General features: G+C 41.4%; 1 protein-coding gene across 1 annotated transcript; it reads right to left on the bottom strand.

The window, feature by feature from the left end:
* Nucleotides 1–7,208: 7,208 nt before the first annotated feature.
* Nucleotides 7,209–11,418, bottom strand: LOC123592923 (procathepsin L-like). Its single transcript, XM_045468357.1, has 8 exons — nt 11,296–11,418; nt 10,999–11,134; nt 10,587–10,706; nt 10,350–10,484; nt 9,927–10,151; nt 9,214–9,376; nt 8,078–8,195; nt 7,209–7,594 (listed from the first exon to the last, which is right to left on the bottom strand). Exons 2-8 carry the CDS (start codon nt 11,122–11,124, stop codon nt 7,495–7,497), a joined length of 987 nt encoding a protein of 328 aa, XP_045324313.1. The 5' UTR covers nt 11,125–11,134; nt 11,296–11,418; the 3' UTR covers nt 7,209–7,494.
* Between the last annotated feature and the right edge of the window lie 15,923 nt (nt 11,419–27,341).

Genomic DNA, 27,341 nt, shown 5'->3' on the forward strand with positions numbered 1-27,341 from the left:
TGAATCTTTGGAAAGGTGAAAGCATGATGGAGAATGACTCCAGCCCACTCTGACGTGTCCCCGTTTGCCTCCAGACAACTGCAGATATTGCAAATAATACAGGACATTGGGGGAGAAATTGTCCTGCACTTAAGAAAAAGGAAAGTCTGGGGCGCCTGGGTGGCGCAGTCGGTTAAGCGTCCAACTTCAGCCAGGTCACGATCTCGCGGTCCGTGAGTTCGAGCCCCGCGTCAGGCTCTGGGCTGATGGCTCAGAGCCTGGAGCCTGTTTCCGATTCTGTGTCTCCCTCTCTCTCTGCCCCTCCCCCGTTCATGCTCTGTCTCTCTCTGTCCCAAAAATAAATAAAAACGTTGAAAAAAAAATTTAAAAAAAAAAAAAAAGAGAGAAAGGAAAGTCTAAGAAACAATTTCCCCTAATCCCCATAACCCTGAAAAAATTCATTTTTCTCCAGAGGGACAATTCCCCCTTTAAATGATGGGTCAGCCAGTACTCAGTCAACACCAGGACCTTCCAGAAAACTTTAAACAGAGGCTCAGGAACTAGATTTCTTGAGTCGCATTGGTGTGACTTTCTCTCCCATCTGCTCAGAGGATTGATCTCTACCTGTCACCTGACTCTGTCCAGGCTCTCAGAGTCTCGGGGCGACCTGTCTTACTGCCCATGTCCCAGCCCAGCCCAGATTCTGCAGGCCCTGTTCACACTCCCAGGCCTTGCTGCTTCCCAGATGTTAACTGGCAAACCTTCTTGGTAAAGATTTGTTATCTACATTTAATGCCAATGTAAACTGCAATAAGAAAAGGCATTTTGGGGGGGGGGGTGCCTGAGTGGCTCAATCGGTTGAGTTCCGAGTTTGGCTCAGGTCATGATCTGGCGATCTGTGAGTTCAAGCCCTGCATCTGGCTCTGTGCTGACAGCTGGGAGCCTGGAGCCTGCTGCAGATTCTGTGTCTCCCTCTCTCTCTGCCCCTCCCCCACTCATTCTCTGTCTCTCTCTCTCTCTCTCTGTCAAAAATAAACATTAAAAAAAATAAAGGCATTTTTGTTTCCTCACCTTCATGTCAAGCTCCAAGTGTCCTGCTGTCTTTACTGCAAGTTCATCCTGAGATAAATTCCTCTGAAGAGGATGGATGTTTAAAAGATGCCCGAGTCAGTCTTTGGGCTACACACACGGTTGAAGTTGAGTTGTTAGGAAGTGGGAACCTGGGTGCATTTATTGGGAGATGAACCCACCCTCACCCTCGTGGCCCAGCACCCTCCCTCTAGAGACTCGGAGCAAGTGATACCCCTGTAATAGCCACAGCATCCTTGTCTTTACCACCTGACCCTGTATCTCCCCAATCTTGCCCATAAAGAAAGAAGGTAAATGTGACTCAGAAGAAAACCAAATCCATCAGTTTGTACAGGATCTAGAAGCCATAATCTCTTTCATAATTTCTCAGCACCCTGTGCTCTGCAATCCAGCTGATAATCTTCATCATTCCTGCTGATGCAGCCTCGTTTACAGAAATGATCTGTGAGCAGCTTCCTTTTCAATTCCTCTGCACCCTGACTCTTGGTTTCTTGTGCCTTCACAGTTAAAGGGAGACCATTCACCTGGGCTTGCATACCCCAAGGATATTTGGTGTATGCAATATTTTCCCAAGTCCTTAAAGTCCAGCTAGACACTGTAACTTCTACCCAAGGCTCCCTGCTGGTACCTTTTACTCTGTAATCAAAGCAAGCCGGGAGCTCTTATGGACTCCCTCAAACTCTTAGGGGCACTAGCTGAACAAGGCAGACAGCTTATATAGCTCTACATCTAGACTCCAAGAGGTGTGAACCACACTTATCTCTTTAGTATGACATGACCTGTTTAGGACATGCCTCAGGGCATTCAAAATCTCAATCCAAATATTCTTGAATCAATTATGTTCGTCCCTCTCCCCAAAATGAAAACACGGTTACATAAATCTTGAGGGCCAGCTGGCTACTGCCTCCAAAGGGTCCCTAATTTGCAATGTTTGATAAACCTTTGTATGCTCTTCTCTCAGATATCAATGGACTTTAGAAGCATTAACCTCCTTTGAAGCCTTAAAACTGGCTCTGTCCACACCCCAGCTCTTAGCTTACCTAACTCTGACAAGCCCTTTCATTTATACTGAATGAAAGGCATGGTGTTGCTGCATGCTTTCTGGGACAGCCTTTTGCCAATCAGATACAGCCAGGAGCACATTTCTCATACCCGTCAGATGCTGTGGCACCAGGTATGTCCCCATGCTTTCCTGCGGTGGCCACAGCTGCCGCCTGATGGACAAAGCCAGGGGACATTAAGCTCCCCTATTCACCTGTGTGTCCCCACGTGGTGCCTGCTGTCTTACAAGTTCATAAATGATAGCACCTCTCTACAACGTGACAGACCCGTTACAAACAAGCACTTTTAACTAACCCTCCGTCATCTTATTTCCGTTGCTAAAAGGCTTATAATTGCTGACATATTACAACTATTCACCCTCCTTCTAAAACCATCATTGTTCACTGTTCAGCGCATACTAAGACAGCTGATGTTGCATCTTTAGAAAATGATAGGGTTGGCAGAGCTGTAAGTATGCACCCCAAACAGGCCCCCTTGTTCTTTCTCCACCCAGTTGTGAACCCTGCCTTTATCCCTGACTGACAGTATTCATTACCCGGCAAATGCCCCACAGTCTACAAAGGACAGTCAGATACAAAAAGGTGTCAAACAACTATCAGATGGATTATACAGTGGGCCAAATGGACTTCCTAGAGCACCCTTTCTTTTGACCCTGTGGCTTACACTTACCACCCACCAAATTGGACACAAAGATAATGAAGGACCAAAAAGACAGTTGGATTTGCCCAGGCATCCACAACATTCCTGACCAAATGATTTCCCAGTGAATGATTTGTAAATCCCGGGAAATCTCTGGAAGAAATCAGCACACCCCAGGAAGGCTTCCTAGGCTCACCTGCCCTCTGTGGTTGTATAGACGGATTTGATAGATTTGCCCCAAGCCCTGTGCTATTCTCACTGTTTGGTCACTGTCTGCATGCTCAGCGGATGGGCTGATGCCCTCTGACTAGATGTGCCACTGCCACAGCAGGCAGTAAGGAAATTAACACCTCCATTCGTCATGTTGCCACCAGAAGACTAGATGGACCTCAAGATCTTTATAAGAAAACGTGTGCCGTCACCTCGCTGGGAAGGACCTTATGAGGTGCTGCTCACCAGCTACACTGTTATCAGAACAGAAGAAAAACTCTCCTGGTTTCTTGCAAGCCATGGCAAAATTGATTTTATTTAAGATTTTATTTAAGAATGATTTTTAATGTTTTCATTCATTTTTGAGAGACAGAGAGAGACAGAGCACAAGTTGGGGAGGGACAGAGAGAGAGGGAGACACAGAATTTGAAGCAGGCTCTGGGTTCTGAGGTGTCAGCACAGAGCCCAGCTCGGAGCTCCAACTCACGAACCATGAGTTCATGACCTGAGCTGAAGTCAGACACTTAACTGACTGAGCCGCCCAGGCGCCCCTAACTGTGGACATTTTTAAGTCTTTTATCATTTATAGACAGTTAGACTTTTACTCAGATGCTCTTACAAAAGCTTCTGCAAATGTGTTTCACCTGCATGAGGCTGATGGAAAGAACTCTTTTGTATAGGCTTCTGATACCTTAAGATCATAAAGCTAAACTGGGTAAGAATTTCCAGAATGAATGGAAGATCTGGATTCAAGCAGAACAAGAATTAATAACATGGCACTGAATGAATGCAGGATGATTCTCATTTTTACAAAATTTTTTGAAACATTGCTGATTTTTAAATGTTTTTTCCAGTGTTTAAAAAACGATTTTAAGCTATGACTTACAGCCATTTGATAAAACATGCCTTTGTGAACAGACTGAGACACTTATATTTTTCTCCTTACCTGATCTGTCCAGAATTCAAAAACTTTCAGTGAGTGTTTTCATATTTTCACAACAATATTTTAATTTGCATAAGTTGAATAAGAATCTGCTTACCTTGTTAACAGGACGTATTTGGAAACACTGGTTACATCACCAACACTTTGACAGAAATGTCATATTCAAGGGGGGACTTGCACAGACACAGATATGACCAGACTGCTTGAAGGAACTCAGGCAGACTTTATGGAGCCAATAAAGCCGATTGGAAAAACAGCCTGATACTTATATCTGAGTCTATAAGCAAAGCAGTCAGTTTTTATACATTGTGACAAGGAGACAACAAATTCATGATGAATTAACAGGATGAAGAAAACAGATGTTTGGGACTGTTAATTAGTAAGGAATCCTAAGAAACTTTTTCTCATAAGCTATGATTTACAGCAGTTTCATCATCAGGCCAAGTTAAAAAAAAAAAAAAAAAGCAACGATTACACTTTGCAAACAAATTGGTCTTAATTTGGCTGTCCTTGGTAAAAAATGAGGGTGATTATAGAAAGAAACATTATGTTTCAATAACACACCATTGTGGATATTACAGTCTAATAGAGTTCACTATGAACTGGACGAGATCCTAATTTCTTCTAGTTTCCTCTGAAGCCTGGCCACAATCTCCAAACTAATATTTTCCACTTTTTTTCTATCCTTTGACTTGGAATCACTGGATACCCAAAACTCCCCTTTTCCTGAAGCCCTGCAAATTGAATATGAACAACTTGATGTAACCTTCTGAGAAGTCACTGCAAAACTCATATGTAGACAATCTTCATGCCGGTTCCTCCATGAGCCTCTCAGAAAGTCTGTCAGCCTGCCACTACCTACCTACCTACCTTATCTGCCTAAAGATGCTTTAAGCCCAGCATCTAGAGATTCTTTCAACTGGCTATCCTTGGAACTCAGAAACTGGTTTATAACTGGATCCTTTTATTAATAAACATTATCTTTCTTGTACTGCCATAGAATTTCTTCTTATTTATTACCTGATTGTTTGAAGCAGAGGCCTCCCTCTAGGAAGATACCTGCATTGCCTCTTCCCGAAATGAATTTGACTGAACTGACTCACTGTCAGAACAAAGAGACTGGATTAAGGAGATAAAACTATCTATCAGCTCAACTTTGAATGCGTGAATCTTCCAAGAAAGTTACAGAGGAAGGAACCACCTAAAAATGTGGACCAAAAATCTGGGCTTACTTGGTTGAGTGACAAAACCAAGCTTTCTAGCTGCCAGAGCCAAATCAGAAGACTCTGAAATCAGCTATTTTGAAACGTGTGCTGCTCTCAAAGACTGACAGGACCACAAGAAAAATGGAGATGTATGAACATTAACACTATCAATTAATACTCCAGACTTTGAAAAGTACAGGTTTCAACCTCACCTTGTCTATAAACCATATTGTTTTTTTTTTTCTTTTTGAGAGACTGAGAGAGGGCCCAAGTGAATGAAGGGCAGAGATGGACAGAGAACGAGAGAGAGAGAGAGAGAGACAGGAGGCTAACTTGAAAGGGGCTCAAACTCACCTGATATGTGACTCAGCCTCATCAACTGTGAGGTCATGACCTGAGCTGAAGTCAGATGCTTAAGGACTGAGCCACCCAGGTGCCCTTCCCCTTTATTTCATGTGTCAACAAAGCATATAAAGGGCTCCCACCTAAATGGTCAGAACCATATGAACTTGGATACCTGGCTCTTCTGTCACTGTGCTTAGTGACAGCATTTGTTCATAAAATCGTGTCACACCCGCATGTCTGTTGAAAAATCATAGAAAATCAGATGATACATCAGAATTCCAGGTTCTCTTCAGCATTAAAGATCTTATTCCCAAGTTTCAGAGATGATGAATTAGAAAAGGCAATCCTAAATCTGTCTATGATAATGGAACAAGGAGGGTTCAATACCACTATGCATGCTTTGAAAACACTCCAGTCAGAAGGTAACAGCTTAGCCTCTGGGGGTCTCCAAAGTCATCATGTTCTAGATACAGTGACTGCCCAGCAGGGGGAGCTCATGCAATCGTTAGTGGAAAATGTTGCTTTTTATCTAACCCAAATGAGGCACATAATATCTAACTTAAATCTACTTTAAAAAAGGAATTAATATTTTCCACCAAATAAATGAAACACATTTAATTGAGCAGATCTATTTCCAGGATTGTGGGACTCATCTCATGAGGTGTGGGGAAATGCGTTCTCTTCTATTTATTCATCCTCTTGCCTTCTTTTTTCCCAAATGTTTTGAGCATAAATGACACACGATGTTACCGTAGTTTCAGGTGTACAACATAGTAACTTGCCAACTGTATACATTATGCTGTGCTCACCACAAGTGTAGCTACCCCCACCCTACATTGCTATTAAAATACCGTTGACTATATTCCCTATGCTGTGCCCTTGATTCCTGTGACTGATTCATTCCATACTGGAAGCCTGTACCCCCCACCCTCGTTCACCTGTTCATTCATCCTCATGGTGATCTATGCTTTTCTTATTCTTTGTAGATTTCTTACTGCTCAATCCAAACTGGACTTCTCTCTCCATAGTCACCTGCTCAGCTATTTATTATATAAACTTCCAGGGGAGTTTCAGAGGAAGAAACTCTGAGCCCCAGGGAGGCCACCCCAAAATGTGCCACCATGGCATATTGACTATCTTGAGTTGAAGCTACTTGGGATGCAACCGGTGCAAGAACACCCAGGCTGTCACATGCCCCTCTTGAAAGCAGGAAATGAGTGGCCCATATGAAAGGTCCCCTCCATGTGCTACGAGGTAAAGAGACATCCTTATCAGCAGAGATGGGGCTTCCAAGCTGAGAAAGCTGTAGAAACAAACCTTGTTACTTTTTTACTCATCTACAACCTCAGCCCAGATTCCACTTAGAATTCCTGCAATTTAAAACTCCCCACACCTTTTTTCTTTTTCCTGTCAATTCCTCACAAATTATTGTCTTTGTCTAAAATATATAAGACTGCCAAAAAAAAAAAAAAACCTGCCCAACTTGATCATTTTTTGGGCGGGGTGGGTGGGGGTTGGTGTTCAAACTCATTACTGGGCCTCCTGTCTGGTAATAAAATTTTGAGGCTTTTTTTCTCCCATTGACCCATTTCATCTCAATTAAATTCTTAAACCACTTGGAAATAAGGAAGGAAATTAGGAGGAATACTGGAGGAAATAAGGACATTTCTTCCTCTCCACAAAACCTTTGCATTTTTACTATAAAGTAGTTTATGTATTAAAAACAGAATGACACCTCAGCATATGACAGTAAATTTTATTTTAAAAGGTAAAACTTTCATGCAACCTTTTAAAACATGAAATTCAAAAGTATTAAGCAAGTTAACCACACACCACTGATTAGAGCAGGGATTAAAGAAGTAGTTTTGTCACTAGTGTGAAGGGTCACAGAAACCAATCACAACTTGGATCTTCAGTGATTCAAGTGTTTTATCCCACACAATAAGATGTGATCGACTTTAAAATAAAATCCATTTTCTGTATATTCTGTTGCCAATCAAGGCTTTCTTTATCACCATGATCTTACACGATAGGAAAGCTAGCCATGGTGGCGATTCCACAATGGTTGTCCCGGTCTTTGGCCATTTTTATGTAGCCGTCCATGCCCCAGTCAGCGCCCCAGCTGAAAGAAGACAGGGTTTTCCAATTGTTACAAATGGTAAAACACGTTTATCTTTATGAATAATAACACTCGATACTGAGCAGTGCAGCAGAGACCAGGACAGATTCAGGAAGAATCGGGAGAGGCCGTTCTTGTTCATGGTTGAGTTCTAACCCAGCACAGAATTCTATCCCCAGACCTTTCACAAAACTGCAATGTGAGCAGGAAAGGGAAAATTTTGGGACCCAGATGTGTTATAGAAATTTTTTTAAATTCCAATTTAGAAATACAGTGGTACCAAAACTATATCAGGACCCTAGCAAGCCTGAGACAGTATCTTAATGTTGTCATCATATGACTATGTCTGTGCTCCCCCCTAGATGGGGTAAACACTGCTGGGATTTCAGAAGTGTGCTCAAGGGTTGGGGGACCTGCGTCCAAACACTGGTTCCAAAAAACATTCCCTTTTCAAATTCAAAAGTAGGTATTCCTGGATTTTCATACCTGTTCTTGACAAACCAATATTTTTGGTTATCGGATTCTTTTCCTTGAAAGCCATAGCCAACCACCAGAACACCGTGATTCAGGTCTTCACTGCTGCACTTTGGATCATAATAAATGCCTGGGGAGTAATATTCAATGCTGAGTGAGGATTCCCACGTGACATGTGATAGTAACCCAGCCTATCAACCACAGTAGGGGAGGCATTTCAAAATTCAGTTGTGATATTGGTATGAATTCAGATGAGATTTAAAAGTCAGGTATTTTTGTTTAGCGGGAAGGGGTGGGGATTTAGGCCCTCATCTCACACCAGGAGAAATACTAACTGTCACAATCCCTTTTGAAAATAATAGTCAAGGGGCATTAAAAAAATCACCCGCCGAAACCTTATTATTCTACTTATAGGATGTCAACCTAGGGAAACAGCAGAGAACATAAAATTACTTGAGCCAAGGGCTACTTTCCACTGTTAATTTCAGTAGCAAAATTCTTTAAAAGTTATCAAGGTCTAATATTTAGAAAAAAGTATGGGGCGCCTGGGTGGCTTGGTCGGTTAAGTGTCTGACTTCGGCTCAGGTCATGATCTCACGGTCCATGAGTTCAAGCCCCGCGTCGGACTCTGTGCTGACAGCTCAGAGCCTGGAGCCTGTTTCAGATTCTGTGTCTCCCTCTCTCTCTCTCCCCCTCCCCTGTTCATGCTCTGTCTCTCTCTGTCTCAAAAATAAATAAACGTTAAAAAAAATTTTAATATTTAGAAAAAAGTAAAGTAAGCCATACCAATCAAATTATGTAGCCATTTAAATATAGTTATAATATATTTATCCTCATGGGGATATGTCAAGTCATGGCATATGGAAAGAGCAGGCATAAATATTACATGTACAGAATGAACAACTATGTTAAGTCCACACACCCCTAAATTCTACATTGAGTTCTACATACCAAAGTGTCACTCTTGCTGTTTTTTAGGGTGGTTTTCCAATTTTTCTACCTAAATTTCTACATCGACAAATGCTTACCTTCTTTTTTTTTTTTTTTAATTTTTTTTTTCCAACGTTTATTTATTTTTGGGAAAGAGAGAGACAGAGCATGAACAGGGGAGGGGCAGAGAGAGAGGGAGACACAGAATCAATGCTTACCTTCTTTATAGAAGCGGAAGGTATCCAGGCTTGCATCTATAGCAGCCGAGATGGGCCCCATATTTGCCACTGCCATCATAAGGGCCTCCTCCTGCTGAGGGATGTTCTCGAAGGCGGTGACATTGGCAGCAGAATGCTCAGGCCTGTATTTGCAGGGTCCATCCTTTGAATGGTAAGGGAAAAGAAACTCGATTACAACCATCCACTTCCTGGGGAACATGACTTCAAAGCAGCTTACAGGTAAAAGATTTCCAAGTCAAGTTTGTTGTGAAGCAACCCAGGAGGTGAAAGGGTATTTATTGTTTTGAAATTGAAAAACTAACTGGTGTGAGGGGCCCTGGGTGGCTCAGTCAGTTAAGTATCCAACTCTTGATTTCAGCTCAGGTCATGATCTCACAGTTGTGAGATGAAGTCCCATGCTCTGCACGGAGCATGGAGCCTGCTTGGGATTCTCTCCCTCTCCCTCTCTCTCTCTCTGTACCCCTCCCCCTTTCATGCTCTGTCTTTCTCGCTCTCAAAATTAATCAATAAATAAACTTAAAAAAAAAAGCAAAGCTAATTGGTCTGGATTCAATGAAACACTCGTGGTCTACCTGTCCATAAGAAGTTTTTCACCCTGGAGAAATCTGTACCCTATATATATATGCTTTCTTCAAAAGCATTCAGCTCTAAGGGCAGAGCTGGAATGGTGACAAGTGAGGAGCTCCACTCACTCTTGCAACATATGGATAGGATTCCTCTGTGTCCAGGCCTCCATTGTTCTTAACATACTGGAAGGCATTGCTCATTAGACCACCATTGCAGCCCTCGTTGCCTTGAGGCCAAGAGCAGTCCAGGAGGTTCTGCACACTCAAGGAAACACGTTTGCCAGTTTTCCGGAACATCTGTCCTTCAAGGGCACCAGTTGCACTAAAAGCCCAGCCAGAAGCACACCGACCCTGAAAACAAATTATAAAGGTCTCAGTCTACAAAACCAATAGCAAGACTGACAACAGTCTATTGATCTGAAAACTTTTTTAAAATATAGCAAACACGGTATATGGTTTCCACAGCAGGAAACCATAGCAAGGGGGACACTTTCTTTTAGGCTTTCCTCTTGGAGAGAGACCTGATGATTAGTCATCCTTGATACTCACAGGACTTACAGCAGGTGTCTGTCTCCTGTCCACAGGTACATAGATATCAGCAAAGAAAGGTATTTTAAACATTTTCCCTTTCTCATCCTTCTCGATTTTAAGGCCATTCATCATGTGTCTGAATTCCTCATTGGTCTTCAAGGAAAAGAAAGTAGAATGTTGACAAGCATAAGATTTTTTTGGCAAAGTACTGAGGAGAGAGAGAACAAAACATTCAGCAACCCGTGCCACACTCACCATGTCACCAAAGCCATTCATTGCCATCGTGAAGCTGTGTTTCCCTTGGCTTTGTTCTCGATTGTGCTGTTCAATCATTTTCATATTCTTCTCCCACACTGCTTTCCTCCAGCTGTCATTCTAGAGGCAAACATATGACTTATCATCTTTATTTCTGTTTAAAACCTACTGACCTGCACCAAGTGGATGTGCTCACAGAGGGGAGGAGAAATCACAGCCAGGGATGGCTTGATGCTTCTGGGAGCTGTTCTCCAGCAACCACACAGCAGGACATATGACCACACTGTGCACAGTCATGGTGCCCTGCTTACTGCCTTAGGAAGAGCAGCCTCAAGATGCTACTCTGTGCTACGAACTACCACCAGCACGGACATTCTCTTTGGGTCCCCTGGATAGTTTGGATGTTACCAACCATTCCATATTGCTTCCCATGTGTTGCCTTCCAGTGAATCCATTGTGCATCTAAACTTTGATCAAGCTCTATAGTAGCTGAGGCTATTCCCAAGCAAAGGGCGATCAGGAAGACAAAAGGATACATGTTTCAAAACCTAGGAAGGAAAAAGAAATAAGTATCTGATTAGACCTATCTGTCTAAAAATCCATCCTCCTTTCTTCTAGATGTTAAAATCACTATGATGGAGTAAAATCATTGAATTTATTCTCCCAAGTACTTACCCAAAGATTATACCAGCCCCACCGGGTTGCTCACCTGATCATGTAGCTGTGCAGATGCCGTCAGAAGGTGTAGTCCCAGGGATCTCTGATGTTGGGCAGTGGCTTTAAGGCCACCCATCTAAAGCCCTGGGGTTTGGCCTCACTGGCCCTGCCCACACCAGCTGGGCACACTGTGATCTTGTTTGTTTTGCTTTTGTTTTCCAAGCTGATGGCTTCTATTCTGAAGTTTTCTTGATGATTATATCTTGTTTTTAGCAGAACAAAAACTTCTAGACAATCATGCGGACTCATGTCCCCCCTCAAATCGTCCTTAATTGGTTTGACTAAAACAATGAGTTCACAGTGGTCCAGCTGACAAAAACAAGTATACGCATATTCAGCAAGGAAAAAGATGTCCACCTTCAGTTAATTGATGTCATTATAAGATGGGGAGGACGTGTGTCATAAAGGCACATTGGAATACAGTTAGTGATCAGATGCTATCAACTGTGGGTCTAACACTGTGATAACTATATTTTTTAGACGTTTTTCTCACAACTCAGGTCAGATAAGTGTATTTTCATTTTATAGATAAAGAAGAGAGACAAGAGAAATTTTGGTCACCCATTCAAAAGAATAAAGCCAAAGTCAGCTCACTGACGAGTTTTAACTATAAAAGTATGTTGAAGGTGGTCATTCTGAATGGAGGCAAAAGACAGCAGCACAGGCATCCACAGAGATACTGCCACTTCAGTTCCAGACCACTGCAATAAGGCAATATCACAATGAAGTGAGTGCATATAAAAGTCATGTTGACACTACACTATAGTCTATTAAATGTGCAATAGTATTTATGATCTTTAAAAAAATGTACAGACGTTAATTAAAAAATACTTCATTGCTACAAAGTGCTACCCATCATCTGAGCTTTCAGCAAGTGTGACCTTTCTGCTGGTGGAGGGTCTTGCTTCAATGTTCATGGCTGCTGACTGGTCAGGGTGGTGGATGCTAAAGGTTGGGGTGGCAGAGGCAGTTTCTTAAAATAAGACGACAATGAAGTTTGCTGCAATTGACTCTTTTCTCATGAATGACTCCTCTGCCACACGCAATGCTGTTTGTTAGCACTTTACCCACAGTAAAACTTCTTTCAATTTTAGAGTCAGTCCTCTCAAACCCTATCTCTGCTTTATCAACTCAAGATATGTAATATCCTAAATCTTGTGTTGCCATTTCAACAATCTTTACAGCATCTTCACCAGGAGGTCAAGATGCTTTTCCATCTCAAGAAACCATGTTCTTTGTTCATCTATAAGAAGCAACTCCTCATCCGTTCAATTTCTACCGTGAGATTGAAGCCTTTCAGTCCCATTTCCAGGCTCCACTTCTAATCCTAGTTCCCTTGCTCATTCCACTCCACCTGTAGAGTCTTCCTCCCACTGGAGCCTTGAGCCCCTCAAAATCATCCGTGAGGGTTGGAATCCACTTCTTCCAAACTCCTGCTCATGTCGGTATTTTCACCTCTTCCCAGGAATCATGATGATGTATACCTACATCTGTTTTGAGCTCAAATATTTCCACATTTACATATGAAAAAATAAAATGCAGACCATCCTGCATTTAGCAGAATTTGCTCGGAGCACACATCCCTCAGCACTCATAGACAGAATATTTTCCCATATATTTTCTCAAATATTGTGCTCTTCATAGAAATGTCAATTGGGAGTACCAAGAATTTCAAATTTATTGACCACAAAATGTAAATTTTGAGAAATATTCTAGGCAGTCTGATGAAAAATTAAAACAAAGTCAATACTGAGAAAAAACATATTCCTTAGAAATAATAGCAGTGATAAGCTATGAGATAAGATAGCTAAGGAAGTGCAAAATTATGTGAATATATAACAGAATTAATTACTGTGTTTATATTATTTTTAATGTTGGGTAACCATTATAAGTGTTTCATTTTCCTTTAAAGCATATATATATATATATATATATATATATATATATGTATATATATATACATATATATATATATACACACATATATACACATATATACACATATATATTAAAATATATAAAATAATTTTATTTTTATAAGTATTTTGTATGAAATATTATATTTTCTATGTATACCATAATAATTGAAACTAGTGTTAGTGAATATTTCAAAATATATATTATTGGAATTATTTTCATGTCTTTTCCACTCTCAAAACTATACCAATTTGAACTAAAGTTGATTTGGACAAAATAATTCAACAGGTGACAGCATTATTTTTTTTCTTTTTTCCTTTTAATACCCTTCACCCATTTCTCCCACACCCCACTCCTCACTTCTAGCAACCACCGGTCTGTTCTTTGTACCTATGAGCTTGCTGAAGTCCATGTGCCCAAAGTACAATGAAAACCAGTGAATGGTCCCACCTTCCCTGTGCTTTGGGGGATGCTAGAAAATGGAAAGAACTCCTGGACTCCCCCTCAGACAGACCCAAGCATTTGCCCTGGGAAGCTGATCAGGAAGAAATGAGAAACCAAGAAGAAAGGGGTTCTCTGATCACAGGCTAGAGATCCCAAAAGTTCTTCCATCCCCTGCCTATGGAAGGACGGTCACTCAGGCACCATTCCACCAATGTCCTCAAATCTTTGATATGTGGCCTCTGAGAATAGAGTGGGGGAGTCCCAAGCTCTTCCCAGCTCCTTGTTTTGGGATTTCACTTGAAGGGACCCAGGGTCTCAGCTTGAGGAAAGAGGCATATGGATGGTGCATGGGTCTTCCCCTGAGTGTTCACCACATTCATCAAAGCAACACATACCATGATCGAAGCAAAACCTTCGGTCTCTCACTTCTGTTTCCAGCAAAACCTTCTCCTCATGGCTGTGCAGTCTTTAGACCAAGTGCTGTACACTCACTAAATCAAGATATTCCTAAGAAATTTTGAAGATTTCAGTTGGAATCTTTGAGGTGCACATTTCAGATAACATCTCTAATAAAGCATTAATAGCCCATTGGTTAAAATCAGAATGTTTCTAGAAAAAGAAAATTGATGTTTCCTTTTGGAAGACTGAAAATGTCAAGTACATATTAAAATTCTGCTGCTTCTATTACTGCTACCAAGCCACAGTTAGCTGAGGAACAATCCTGGGTCCTGAATTATACTCACCCTGAACTCTGCATTGGGTTGTATGAGCCACCCTGACCAAGGCTGCAGTAAGAAAGGAGAGCATGGCATCCTCTGATGGCACATTCTAGCCCCTACATCCCCACCACTGTTGCCTTACTTTAATGCAAGACTTCAGTGGACTGTCTGATGTTGAGTCACTTTGAATCCCTGGGTTAAGCCTGATGTTGTCCTGGTGCATCTTTCATTTAGATATTTTGGGGTTTGATTTGAAAGTATGAGCTCTAGGTGTTTATTCCTTGTTGGTTCAGTGATGAGGCAAGCTGACTCTCAGGTCTGGTCAGGAGCCTCTGTATGTGAAGCCTTGTGGTTAGCAGGGGGGGAGTCCAGCTTAGATTGGATGGAAGGTCACCCAGAGAGTGCTAGATGGCCTCTCAGAGTACCTTCAGTGTTCAGCATCATGGTAAGGAAACCACATCTCAAGCATCAACTTGACTAGATAGTTTGCTGGTGTTTAAATGACCTTTCCTCTTGGCCCTGAGACTGAGTTAACTCCCATTGTTTGCATCCCCATAGCATCCTGCACTGCCATTGAGATAGGAAAGACAGGAGTTTGTAAAAGCAAATGAGAAGGCACATGTAGACACTTAGAAAGAAGGCCATGAAAGGCTCCTGGACCCAATTTCAATGTCTTACACAGCACCAATCCATTCTCAGACCCCAGTGGGGTATCCAAAAATTCAACTCAATTAAAGACACCCTATGCAGAGATAGCATTAGACCCCCCCAGGTTAGTGCTCAGTTCTACAAGACTGCCCTTCCTGCCCACTTCAGATGCCAGTCACAAGCCCCGACTCTTGTCTGGGCTTCTGACCCACTGACTATGAGTCAAAGATTCCCAAGATGCCCTCTTTGGGTTCAATTAATTTGCTAGGGCAGCTTCCAGTTTTAGTTACTGACCAGACCACAGTTTTTTAATAAAGAATATAACTCTGAAATAGGCATATGGAAGGGTTGCACAGGGCAAGCTATGGGAAAGGGCACACAGCTCCCCTGCCCTCTCTAGTCCTGCCAGCTTTCCCCAAATCTCCACATGCTAATCAACCTGGAAAACTCTTTTAGGGGCTTTAAGGAGGTTTCATTACATAAATACAATTGACTAAATCATTGGCCATTGGCAAGTGATTCAACATCCAGCCCCTCACCTCTCCCCTTCTGGTCAGAGGGCGAGGCTGAAAGTTCCAACCCTCTAAACAGATGGCTGACTCTATTGGCAACTAGCCTCCATCCTTAGGCTCATTCCAAAAGTCACCTTATTAACATAACAAAAGACACATTGATCACTCTCAACACATAGGAAATCCCAAGGGTTTAGGGGGTTGTAAGCCAGAAATTGTGGACAAGGACCAAACAAATATTAGAAATATATTTTGGTCATTGAATGAGCAAATACATATTTCTTATAAATCACAATATCACAGGTCAGAAAAGAAGTGGACATATGCTCGGGAGAGACCCATGCCAAGAAGGAGACAGTAGCCAAGGGACCCAACACTGCCCAGGGATAGGGTCAGAAGAACTGGACAGTGTGCTCCTGATAGAGTGGATGGAGTCATATCTGGCAGCCTGAGGTGGTAGCAGGAGATGAAAGACAGTCACTGTAGACAGGCATCCTAGACTCCAGGATCTACATGAAGACAGAGATAGGGCAGTGGCTGGAGGAAAGTTTTGGGATTTATAAAGTAATTTTTGTTATTTCTTAAGACCAGAGAGTTCTACCTGTTATTAAAAGCCAGTGAAGCCAGGGGGAAGGATTGCTTCTCCTCCAGCCATGGGGCAGAGGCCAGAGGGCCATGGAGAGGGTGCCACCCTGTGCAGAGACTGCAGGATCATAGTTCAGAGGAAGGACAGAACTCCGGACAGGGAGAAATCAGTGGGAAGGAACCTTGGTTTCATACACAGAAAATGTGGTCTTTCTGATGGTTGAATGGAGCTGTTTCAGAAGCATCAATGGTGAAGACTAAAGATTTTAATTAAAAACCTTCCACTTTTCTGGGGCACCTGGGTGGCTCAGTCAGTTAGGCATCCGACTTCAGCTCAGGTAATGATCTCGCGGTTCGTGAGTTCGAGCCCTGTATCGGGCTCTGTTCTGACAGATCAGAGCCTGGAGCCTACTTTGGATTCTGTGTCTCCCTCTCTCCCTGCCCCTCCCCTGCTTATGCTCTGTCTCTCTCTGTTTCTCAATAATAAATAAACGTTTAAAAAAAATTTTTTTAATCCTTCCACTTTTCTAAAGAGTCTTTCAAGTTCATGCTTTAGAGCTGTGGTTCCCAAAGTAGCATGTCTTAGAATCACCTGGAATCCTGACTCTGGAGGCCCAGAGTTTCTGATTCTGTAGGCCTGGCCAGATTGGGGGGGGGGGGGGAGGGGGGAATAAGTATTTGTGCCCCTGACAAGATTCCTGGGAATACTGATGCTGCTGGTCCACTTTAAGAATCTGCTCTGGGGCCTGGTTCTTCAGAAATCTGAAAATAAAGCCAATTATTTGAATATATCCAAGTCAGATAAAAATGTAATTAGTTGCACAAAAAAAACCTATTAGAAAGAATGCAAGATTGTGAAAATAACAGATTATTAAAGGGAACATGCCACCTAAAGAAAGGTAAGATTAGGTTTTACAATGAACTTTTTAAGGTATTGCTAGCAGAGAGTAGACTGGCCCCTTATTCCATGACATTATTGAGAAGGGCATTGTTCTATTTCCTATTTACATAATCACCAGTGTGTCCTCAAAAATTTAAAGGTATTTTGTTCACCTCCATCATTTTGTAATTCTCTGGAATTTTCTGCTCAGCAGGAAATCAGAACAGAGCATCTAATTAAACAGCTGAGGTAGCTGTGCTAGCAAACAAGACACAGGAACTTGAATGACTCAGAAGCAGTGAGGCCAGCAGTTTGTATTTAACCCTTGCACATGGAGCACTACACTCCTTGGGTATGGTGGGCTAAGAAGCGTGAGCTTGGAGCCTCAACTTGTCACAGATGTCATAGCCATGGGCTCTGGTCTGTGAAGCTGAATCCATTTTCATTTTCTGATTTGAAAACTTGACTGAAGTCTGCTCGTTCACCTCTCCTTCAAAGCTCCGTCACATCTGTCATATAAGGGTACAGAGCCTGCCCGAATGTTTGTCCAGAATTCTCCCCCATCCCTGAAGGCTTTGCTGTGTAGTCAGAAGCCCAGATGAAGGTGGGGAAAGAACTCCTCTCCACCCCGACCCCAACTCAGCTCCTGACAGCCAAGGCCAGAAGTTTGCTACTCATTTTTCCAGTTTGATTTACTTGCCTTTTAGAGCACAAGGAGGTAGGGAGGGAAAGGAACCTTCAAGAGGTATTGGGGAAAGTGAGTTTTGAAATAGAGTGTCAGTTGCAGCTCTGTCCCTCCATTGACAATGTTCGCTGCTCCTTCCTCAGCATCCCCACCTGTCCTGTCTCTCTGAATTCTCACTCATACCTGCACTGCTGCCATGGCGAAGGGGGAGGCTTTCTGAAGAAAACGTTCCAAACTGTAGACATGGGCTCGGTGTGGGGGGGTATGAAGATGGAGGTGAGGGGCAGGCAAGGACTAAGGTGTTCAAGGTACAGCATGTGGAACAGGGAAGAGCCCTGGGCCAGGCTGCCTGGGCTTGACTCCACCTCTGAGGCCTCTTAATGTTGGGTGAGTTATCTAAACATTCAGACTCTGAGTGTTTCATCTACACAATGGAGATGATAAAGATATTTCCCTTGGAGGGCTGGTGAGTACGTACAATGAGATACGGCACAAAATCAGAGCTTAATGACCTTGGTTGTTATAACAGTTAAGGAGCATGGCTTACAACTATGAAGAGAGGCTATGGTTTTAGCATCTTAGGTGATTTCTTGGCAGGATGCAGACGAATGTGTTCAGAAACCAGGGAGAAGTCCAAGAATGGCCTTTGCAAAATGGCTCAGGTAGAACCATTTGTTAACATGGCAGCTCATTCCCTCCAGATGCATGAGCTTCAGCTCAAAATCCTGAGAACTGCACTTCCTTCAGTGGTTCAAGTAGATCTGAAGCCTACGCCTCTGGCAAAGGGTTCTGTCCAGAGACAATAACACACCATGTTCCTCTTTCCTCTTCTGCAGACCTCAGAGGATGAGCCTTTGAAAAAAAAATGTCCTGTAGCCAGGATGCAATATCAGTCAATGGGCTATGCCCTCTGTGTAGTACAACCTGGTGGCTCTTTCCACTGGACAAGGAAAGGCTCTCATCATGCTTGACCCGGGGGTACCCAATATGGCAGAATGAACACTTGGGACTCCATTGGCCTCTAGGCTTTAGTTCCAGTCCCCTGGAATAATTTCCTGGTCACTCCTAATACTTGAATTGGGGCCAGAGAGTCTACTTTGGGGAGCCAACACCATCATCAAAAAACATTAAAGACTTTGCAGAAGGTAGGGCATTTAGGGGTTCTATAAGGTCATTCTCAGCAACCCAGGCCCTGTCCTTAAAGAGTTTGTTATCCAAAAATGCATTTGACCTCTTTGGTTTATGGGAATACAGTGATTTAAGAATCCCACTGCTGCCAATTTTTAGACAGAAACAGATTTTTTAGAGCAGGACCATCCAATAGAACTTCCTGTGATGATGGGTATGTTTTGTAGTCTGTGGTGTAAGACAGTAGCTACTACCTCATGTGACTAATGAACACCTGCAATGTGGTTAATGTCAAAGAAGATTCAAAATGGAGTCTTCTTAGCTAGGCTAGAAGACTAGCTTTCAAATGGAACAGGAGCCATAAGGAAACTGACTATCTTCTGACTCAAATTCTCAGAATTGTTGCTGACCTCAGCTAAAAGACAAAGCACCTGCTGCCTGTGAGAATGGACATAAATGGACTTTTTGCCTAGTTCTAACCCTACCAACCAATCCCATATGCAGTAATGTAAACAAAGACAATAAATCTATCAGGATAAAAATACAGGATAAAAAATAAAAAATTTAACTCTGGGAGCTTCAATTAGTAGGGAATTCTGAAAAAAAATTGGGGCTGGTGGTAAATTGGCAAAAAGTAACAGGGCTATTTATAACAGCCTTCTTGGCTCTAAATTTCCCATCTCTGGTCATCTCTGTCTACCTCTTGGTACAGGGAAGGCACTTTTTACATGACCGATATATTTACTGCCTTTAGGGGAACAGAGGGGGAAGTGAGTGCACTTCCTTGCATAGACTGTCTGTTAAATAACTTTATTTAAAATAATCAATATGCCAAAGTGGCCCATCTTGGGGCAGCCTGCCTTGACCCCTACAGTTCCCCCTCTGAAACTTCCCTAGAAGTTTTACACATGCAAAGTTGAGCTGGTGTCATTCCTTCTTTAAATCTTTTTTAACGTTTGCTTATTTTTGAGAGGGGGAGAGGCAGAGAGAGAGGGAAACAGAGAATTGGAAGCAGGTACGAGCTCCAAACTGTCAGCACAGAGTCTTGAGGCAGGTCTTGAACCCACGGAAAGTGAGATCATGCCCTGAGCCAAAGTTGGACGCTTAACAGACTGAGCCACCCAGGTGCCCCTCATTCCTTTTCATTGACCCAGCCTCTTAAGTCAGTTATGATAGAAGGTCAGTTTAGTTCAATATTTTAGGCAGTGAGGCAGGTATTTTCAAAGTTAGGGCTATGGTTTAAGCAATCAGGTACTAAATCAGAGGCATCGCTATAGAAACAAAAGAAAAACAGTGGTTAATTACTGGATCAAAGTATAAACCAGTTTCTGAGTTCTTAGACCCAGCCAGTCAAAAAGTCTACATGTCAGGGAGGAAACACCATCAGATACAGTGAGGACAGGCAGTGGCAGTCTGACAGATTTTACTTGGTAGCAGTTCAAATGTCTGGCCCACAGAATGACAGGCATGGAGGTGTCTATACATGAGCTATTGTGATTTCTCTGAAGTTTATATCTAGTTATTTGTATTAGTTTTCTGGGCTTCAAGAAAAAGGGCAGCTTTGGTTTCAAATGATTCCAAGTTAGAAAGCAGGGAGAATAATCAAAAAGTAGTTTGAGAGCTGCTTCCAGAAACTGGAGGTAGCAGGATTGGGGCACTTGGGTGGCTCAGTCAGCCAAGTATCTGACTCTTGATTTTGGCTCAGGGCATGATCTCAGGGTTTCTTGAGTTCCAGCCCCACTTGGATCCTGTGCTAACAGTGCAGAAGTTGTTTAGGATTTGCCCTCTTTCTCTGCCCCTTCCCAGCTTGCACTCTCTCTGTCTCTCTCAAAATAAATAAATAAACTTAAAGAGAGAGAGAGAGAGAAATCAGGATCAACTCTAGTTTGGAATCTAATATTTACCCAGGTGTGTTATTGGAGCTTAATTTTTCTTTCTATAATCACCCTCATTTTTTTTTTTTTTTTTACCAAAGATAGCCAAATTGAGACTAATTTGTTTGCAAAGTAAGTCTAGTTTCAGTAAACTTGGCCTGATCGTTTATATAAGTATGGCAAAAGGGCAATGGATCCTTTAGGTTCCTTTAAATCTGCTTTGTTGGAATTTTTTTATAAGGAATTTCTAGATTAGACTTTTAAAAGCCTCTTGAAGCAGAAGCCAAGCCAAATACTTTCTATCAGAGTTCACCTGCAATACCTATAGATTTGGATAAATGCCTCTCTTCTCCAGGTGCCCAAAATATCCTGCAATTCCTGCACTTGCCAGGAAGTGACCTTCTATAAGGTCAATAACAAGGACAAATAAGCCTAATTAGGGTAATGTCTTCTTTTATAAGGACACCAAAATCTTCTGGAATGTTCCATAGGCCCTCTGGACCTGATAAGGCTTCTGGGAACTCTGTAAGCAAGGTACTGGGCTGACATCTTCAAGGGGCTTTATAGGCTCCATAAAGTCAACTGTACTTATTTAAAGACGTCTCGTTATACCTGAGTGGGTGCATGTCTCGCAAACACGGATTTTAGTCAAAGCCAGTGTTTTCAATGGTGTCCTGTTACAAAGAGAAAACATTCTTATTGAACTTATGCAAGTAAATACATTGCCATGAAAATATAAGAAGACTCACTTTGACTCTCTGAGTCCTGGAGGGAGAAAAAGAAACATTTTAATTTGTTCAGAAAGTATATTTTGTCAAACTGCTGTCAGCCTAAAAGGAAAAGTTTTCTTAAATTTGGAAAAACAAGACATTTTTAAAATCAGCAATGTTTCAAACATTAATGTCATAAAAATTATAATTTTCCTCCATTCATTCAGTCCCATGTTATTAATTCTTGTTCTGCTTGAATCCAGTTTTTCCATTAGTTATGGAAATTCTTACCCAGTTCAGTTTTATGATCTTAAGGTTATCAGAAGCCTGTATTTGTCAAAAATTCTTTTCATGAATTTCTCTGAATATGAAGAATATTTGCAGGAAGCTTTTGTAAAAGCATCTGAGTAAAAGTATAACTGTTTATAAGGACACCCAAATCTTCTGGAATGTTCTATAGGCCCTCTGGACTATTTCAGTTAAATCATGGTCAAAAGACTTTATTTTTAGAATTTGACTTTAGGAAGTATGTCAAAAAATATCAAAAGGTTTGACATTTCATTAAATTGGATCACAGATCATTATGAAACAATATTTATTTATTTAACTCAAGTGACAATAAAAGATTTTAAAGGCAAATGCAGAATGTTATATAGTTGTAAACAAAATTTAGCTCTTAATATTAAGACTCAGTCTTCTTGAATAATCAAAGTTTTGCTAAAGACAAAAGAAAATCTTTGTTTTTCTTTTTTTTTTTAACGTTTATTTATCTTTGAGACAGAGAGAGACAGAGCATGAATGGGGGAGGGTCAGAGAGAGAGGGAGACACAGAATCTGAAATAGGCTCCAGGCTCTGAGCTGTCAGCACAGAGCCCTACGTGGGGCTGGAACTCACAGACCGCAAGATCATGACCTGAGCCGAAGTCGGACACCCAACCAACCGAGCCACCCAGGCGCCCCCCCCCCCTTTTTTTTTTTTAATTTTTTTGAGAATCTTTGTTTTTCTAAGCTGATTACATTAAAGGTAGAAACAGCAACTTTGTTCACAATTTCTAATAAAAACCTGAGCCCATAATCTAAGAAAACTTTTTTTCTTTTAACAGAGAGAAAAAACAAATTCTAATTTTGCTTCAGGGCTTTTGATGTTAAAACACATTTTGAATAAATTTATTCTAATCTTAGCTACTACTGATCGCTCATAAAATCATTTTCCAAAGGTTTTTTTTCCATAAAATTTTACAACTTTTTAAAAATTTTTGTAAACATTTATTAATTATTGAGAGACACAGAAACACAGCACGAGCAGAGGAGGGGCAGAGAGAGGGGAAGACAGAATCTGAAGCAGGCTCTAGGCTGTCAGCAGAGAGTTCCATGTGGGGCTCGAAGTCACGAACCGGGAGATCATGACCAGAGCCGAAGTCAGGCACTTAACCAACTGAGCCACCCAGGCACCCCAACTTTCTTTTTTACCTTTAAATTTTGTCCTTAGCTTTCCCTCTGTAAATAATTAGCTTTACTTTAGGGCAAAATTATTTTCTTTTCCCTCAACAAAAATGTGGTTTTATTCCTTAAATCTTTTTCTTACCAAAAACACATCTTCATTTCTTTGCATACTGCTGTTTCCCTTGTTACTTTTAGTAGTCCTAATTACATTTATTAGAATTCTTAACTCTTAGAAAATTCAGTTTCTGGTGAAAACTAAATAGTAAGCAATTGTGAACTGTTACATTGAAATTCCTTAAATTGGCAAATACATTTTATAATACATTTTCTAATTTAGAAAGATGTTTCTTCATAGTACTTTTCATAAAGCACAAAACATGTTTTGCTGACAGACCCAAGTTTATCATTAATTTCTCAGTAATAAGACAAAAGTATATAATCCTATGTTCAATGCTTAATGGTTTGTTATTTTATCTTATTTGGAAATAATCTAGATATTCAATGAATTCAACCTAACTCGTTACTTAGCCAAATGTGGTTTAGGTTACCAAAAGTATTTGCGGAAACTATTTGTAAAATTTACCTAAACACTTCTTTTTTTATTCACATCTTTTCAACTTACCTATTCTTAACAATTGTTTAGACTACCCTAAAACTTCATGAGACATTAGACAAAGTCAATCATTGTTCTAAGTAGGTTTGTTTCTGATAAATTTGGCCACAGAGATAGCATGAACTTATTTGAACTCTCAGTGAACACAGGCAGAATAAAAGTTTTAATTTTAATGGCCATAACTTTGAAGACATGTCTACGTCATTTATACCAACAACCTTAAGTTAGCCTTAATATCGAATAATTTTTCAGATCACACAAACTTGGAAAACATTTGGATTAGTTTCTAGCTTTCTGAGTTTTTAGATTGCCCAGTCTTTACAGTGCTTGCCTTTAAACCAACTAAATAGAGCTCTTTTACAAATTAATTTCAGCAATACCATCTAGAGGTTGGGCAAATATCTCACATTTACAACACACATATGGGCACAGATATGTACACATAGATATAACTAAAAATATTATAGTATTTTTACTAATATTTATGGAAAGGACATTATAGGCCCAGTTTCCAAATACCTCCCCCTGTTTTTTTTCCCCTCTGATGAGAAACTTTTTCCTAAAATTTGCATTTTATTTATTTTTTATTTTTTTAAATGTTTATTTTTAAGAAAGAGAGAGAGAGAGCAAGCAGGGGAGGGGCAGAGAAAAAGGCAGACACAGAACCCAAAGCAGTCTCCTTGGGCTCTCAAAGCAGGACTCAAACTCACTCAAGAGCTATGAGATCATGATCTGAGCTCCACCAACTGAGCCATCCAGGCACCCCCTAAAATTTGCATTTTAAAGAATGGCTCTTGGGTTCTAGAGAAGGGAGTAGAAAATTTGCATCACAAAGGCATAAAGTTTTTTTTCCCCAAGATGGACTTCTTAGGACATAGTGGCTTCTTCTCAGAGGTGTTAGAGCCTGGGCCCAAGAGCCCGCAGGGGCTGAGAGCAGGTTGCCCCAAATGAGCCACTTCTGCCTGTGAATTATTTTGAGCCAAAGGCAACTGAGACCTTGTGGGCTCAAGAGAAACTTTTGCCTCTCCCTTAACTACATAGAGGAATCTAAATTGTAGGATCTTTCCAGAATAAAGGTTATTACCAGAGACAAATTTTATCTAAGTAACCCATCTATATGGCAGGGCACACATTTCTTTACCAAATACTTACTCTTTGTTTTCTTGTGCAGTGCATTCCTTCCCTTTGAAGTCCCAGTCCCCTACCTCCTTCTCCTTAGCTCAGAATGACCTATATGCCTTATTTTGTCTGTCTTTGGAATTTTCGTATCTGTGTGTATCCCCATGCTTATGCTATTCTACTTGATTTTCTTCTGTTGAACTGTTCCATGTCAATTTGACTCATAGTCCAATTAGAAGGACCTTTGAGGAAAAAGGAATTCTTGCTCCCAGACAAGCCCTTTTGAAGTTTGTATTATAAAAAGGCTTCTTCCCCCACCCCCCTTTTTCCCCTTCAGGCTCAGGTGATTATGGGCTGCGTTTTGAAGGTAGTAAGAGTTATAACTTTAAGGGACAGAGAAAGAATGTAATTTTTTTTCCTTTCTATAAGGTTTCAGGGTAATTGTGATTTCAATTTTACCTTTTTTTTCTTAAGTACAGGACAATTTGGTTCCAATATCCTGAACTTTTGTAATATCCAGAAACATTCTGAGAAGTAGAGGACAGGTCTGGGGATTGATGAAGAAGGTGGGTTTGACTTGTTTCTAGAGTGTGTCAGTGAGGGCCCCCTTGCTCTGTCCTATGGTCCCAAGAATTTTGAGGCTGCCACTTCAAAGTATGTGCAGAAAAAAAAATTCCCGAGGTGAGTGAAGGAAGCCTAAGGCAGGAACCGGGACAATGCTGCCTCACTGGGTCTCTGTTTGGGTCGTGGCTTTTGGGGGCCTGGCTGACAGGTAGGTGCCACTTGGCTCTGGTTGGTATGAGAGTGTGGACTCTGTCCATTCTTCATAAACAGACAACATCTTTTACAGCTAAAACTTACTTGCTTAAGATAATATTCCTGGGGCACCTGGATGGCTCAGTCACTTAAGTGGCTGACTTCAACTCAGATCATGATCTCACCGGTTCGTGAGTTCGAGGCAGGTGTCAGGCTCTGTGCTGACAGCTCGGAGCCCAGAGCTGTTTCAGAATCTGTGTCTCCTTCTCTCTGCCCCTCCCCCACTCACACTCTGTCTCTCTCAAAAGTAAACATTTAAAAAAAAAATTTTTTTTAACATAATATTCCCCAGCTAGTTTTTCCCAGGAAAAATTGTTTGTTAAAAAAACAGATCACATTTTCAAAATTCAGAAGTTCAGGCCTGAATCTCTGAGAGTCATTTGTTTGCTGAGCTACCACCTATGTAGATTCTGGTCACTCACTTACATTTGCTTTTAGATGGAATAATTCTATTTGAAAATCCCATTTGTATGCCCTAATATCAGGGCCTTGTGTTTACCCCAAGCTTTAGGACATTCTTCATCTCTCAACAGGATTACCATGTTCTGGACTTCATGTGGCTATTAATACAGCCCAAACACTCCAGTCAGTAGAGTCAAAGAATTTCCAGATCAAGTTTGTAAAGTCTGGTTTAAGCTGGAAGAGGAGCACAAGCTTGTTTGCAAGTGGGACCCTCTCTCACCAAATTCTGGGGGTGTCATTATTGATGCCATTATCCTGTGATGGATAATGTGGTGTGGTGTGGTGTGGTGCCAGCTTGGCCATCCCCAGAAGTCCTCATGACCTCCAAGGAGAAAGAGCTCATGATTCCATGTGACCGAGTGGCAGTCAATGAACAGGATCCAGGGACCTGCCTTTACTGCCCCAAATTGAAACTTCAGACAGGTTTCTTCTTTCTTTCATTTGTTTCCTAAATGAAATTCTCAAAAGTGCAGTTTCCTGTACCTCTCCGAGGGTTGCATTTTGTCATCCCGCACAAACCATCCGACATCTTGAGGGCAAAAGTCACAGAATGTGAACTGTGAGGTTGATAAAGTTAAAATTATGTACATGCTCCCAAGCTTGGAGAGGTTTCATAGTGGCTCCATTCTACGCTTAAAAAGTCCTTCTGGAGAGCCCATGAAGGAAGATATTTATGTTACCACTAATAAATAAATAAATAAATAAATAATAGATAAAACTCCTACATGAAAAATACCATAAATCTCTTTGAAAGAGAGGTTTCAAAGGAGGAAAAAGTCATCAGCCCTGAATGACCGGCAGCAGGTGAACAGGCTTGACCACACGAGGACCCCTTGTCAATCTTACCACAGGATGAGCTCCCGAATGGAAAACCAGTGAAGGGAATGACCACACAAGCCAGGGAAGAAACACAAGTGTCCAGCCAGCAAATGGGAAAATGTTAATAGAAAGGGAACAGAAATTAAAATGCATAAGAGATCGGCAAAATTTAAAAGATGAATATGCTCGATGATGGGGAAGGGGGGAAATAAGCACTCTCATGAAACGTTAATGGAAATATAAATGTCACAGCCTTTCCAGGGGACAATCTAGCAACATGATTTCAAATATTAGATACCCACAGCTTTTGACTTAGCAGCTTATCCTGAATTCCCCTAGGAATTTATCCTAAGGCAATAATAGTTCAACTAAAAGAAAGATAAATGCACAAAGATATGTCGTTGCAGAATTGTTTATAACAAGAGGAACAACTGAAGTATCCATCCATAGGGGCTGGTTAATATCTTCTGGGATATCCATGATACTCTGGGTACATATTGTGCTGCACAGCTGTTCATTCATTAGAAAGATTATCCTTCTTGGGGTGCCTGGGTGGCTCAGTTGGTTGGACGTCCAACTTCGGCTCAGATCATGATCTCATAGTTCGTGAGTTCGAGCCCCACATTGGACTCTGTGCTGATAGCTCAGAGCCTGCAGCCTGCTT

The sequence above is a fragment of the Leopardus geoffroyi genome, chromosome D4, assembly GCF_018350155.1.
Source record: "Leopardus geoffroyi isolate Oge1 chromosome D4, O.geoffroyi_Oge1_pat1.0, whole genome shotgun sequence".
In the NCBI taxonomy this organism is placed as follows: Eukaryota; Metazoa; Chordata; class Mammalia; order Carnivora; family Felidae; genus Leopardus; species Leopardus geoffroyi.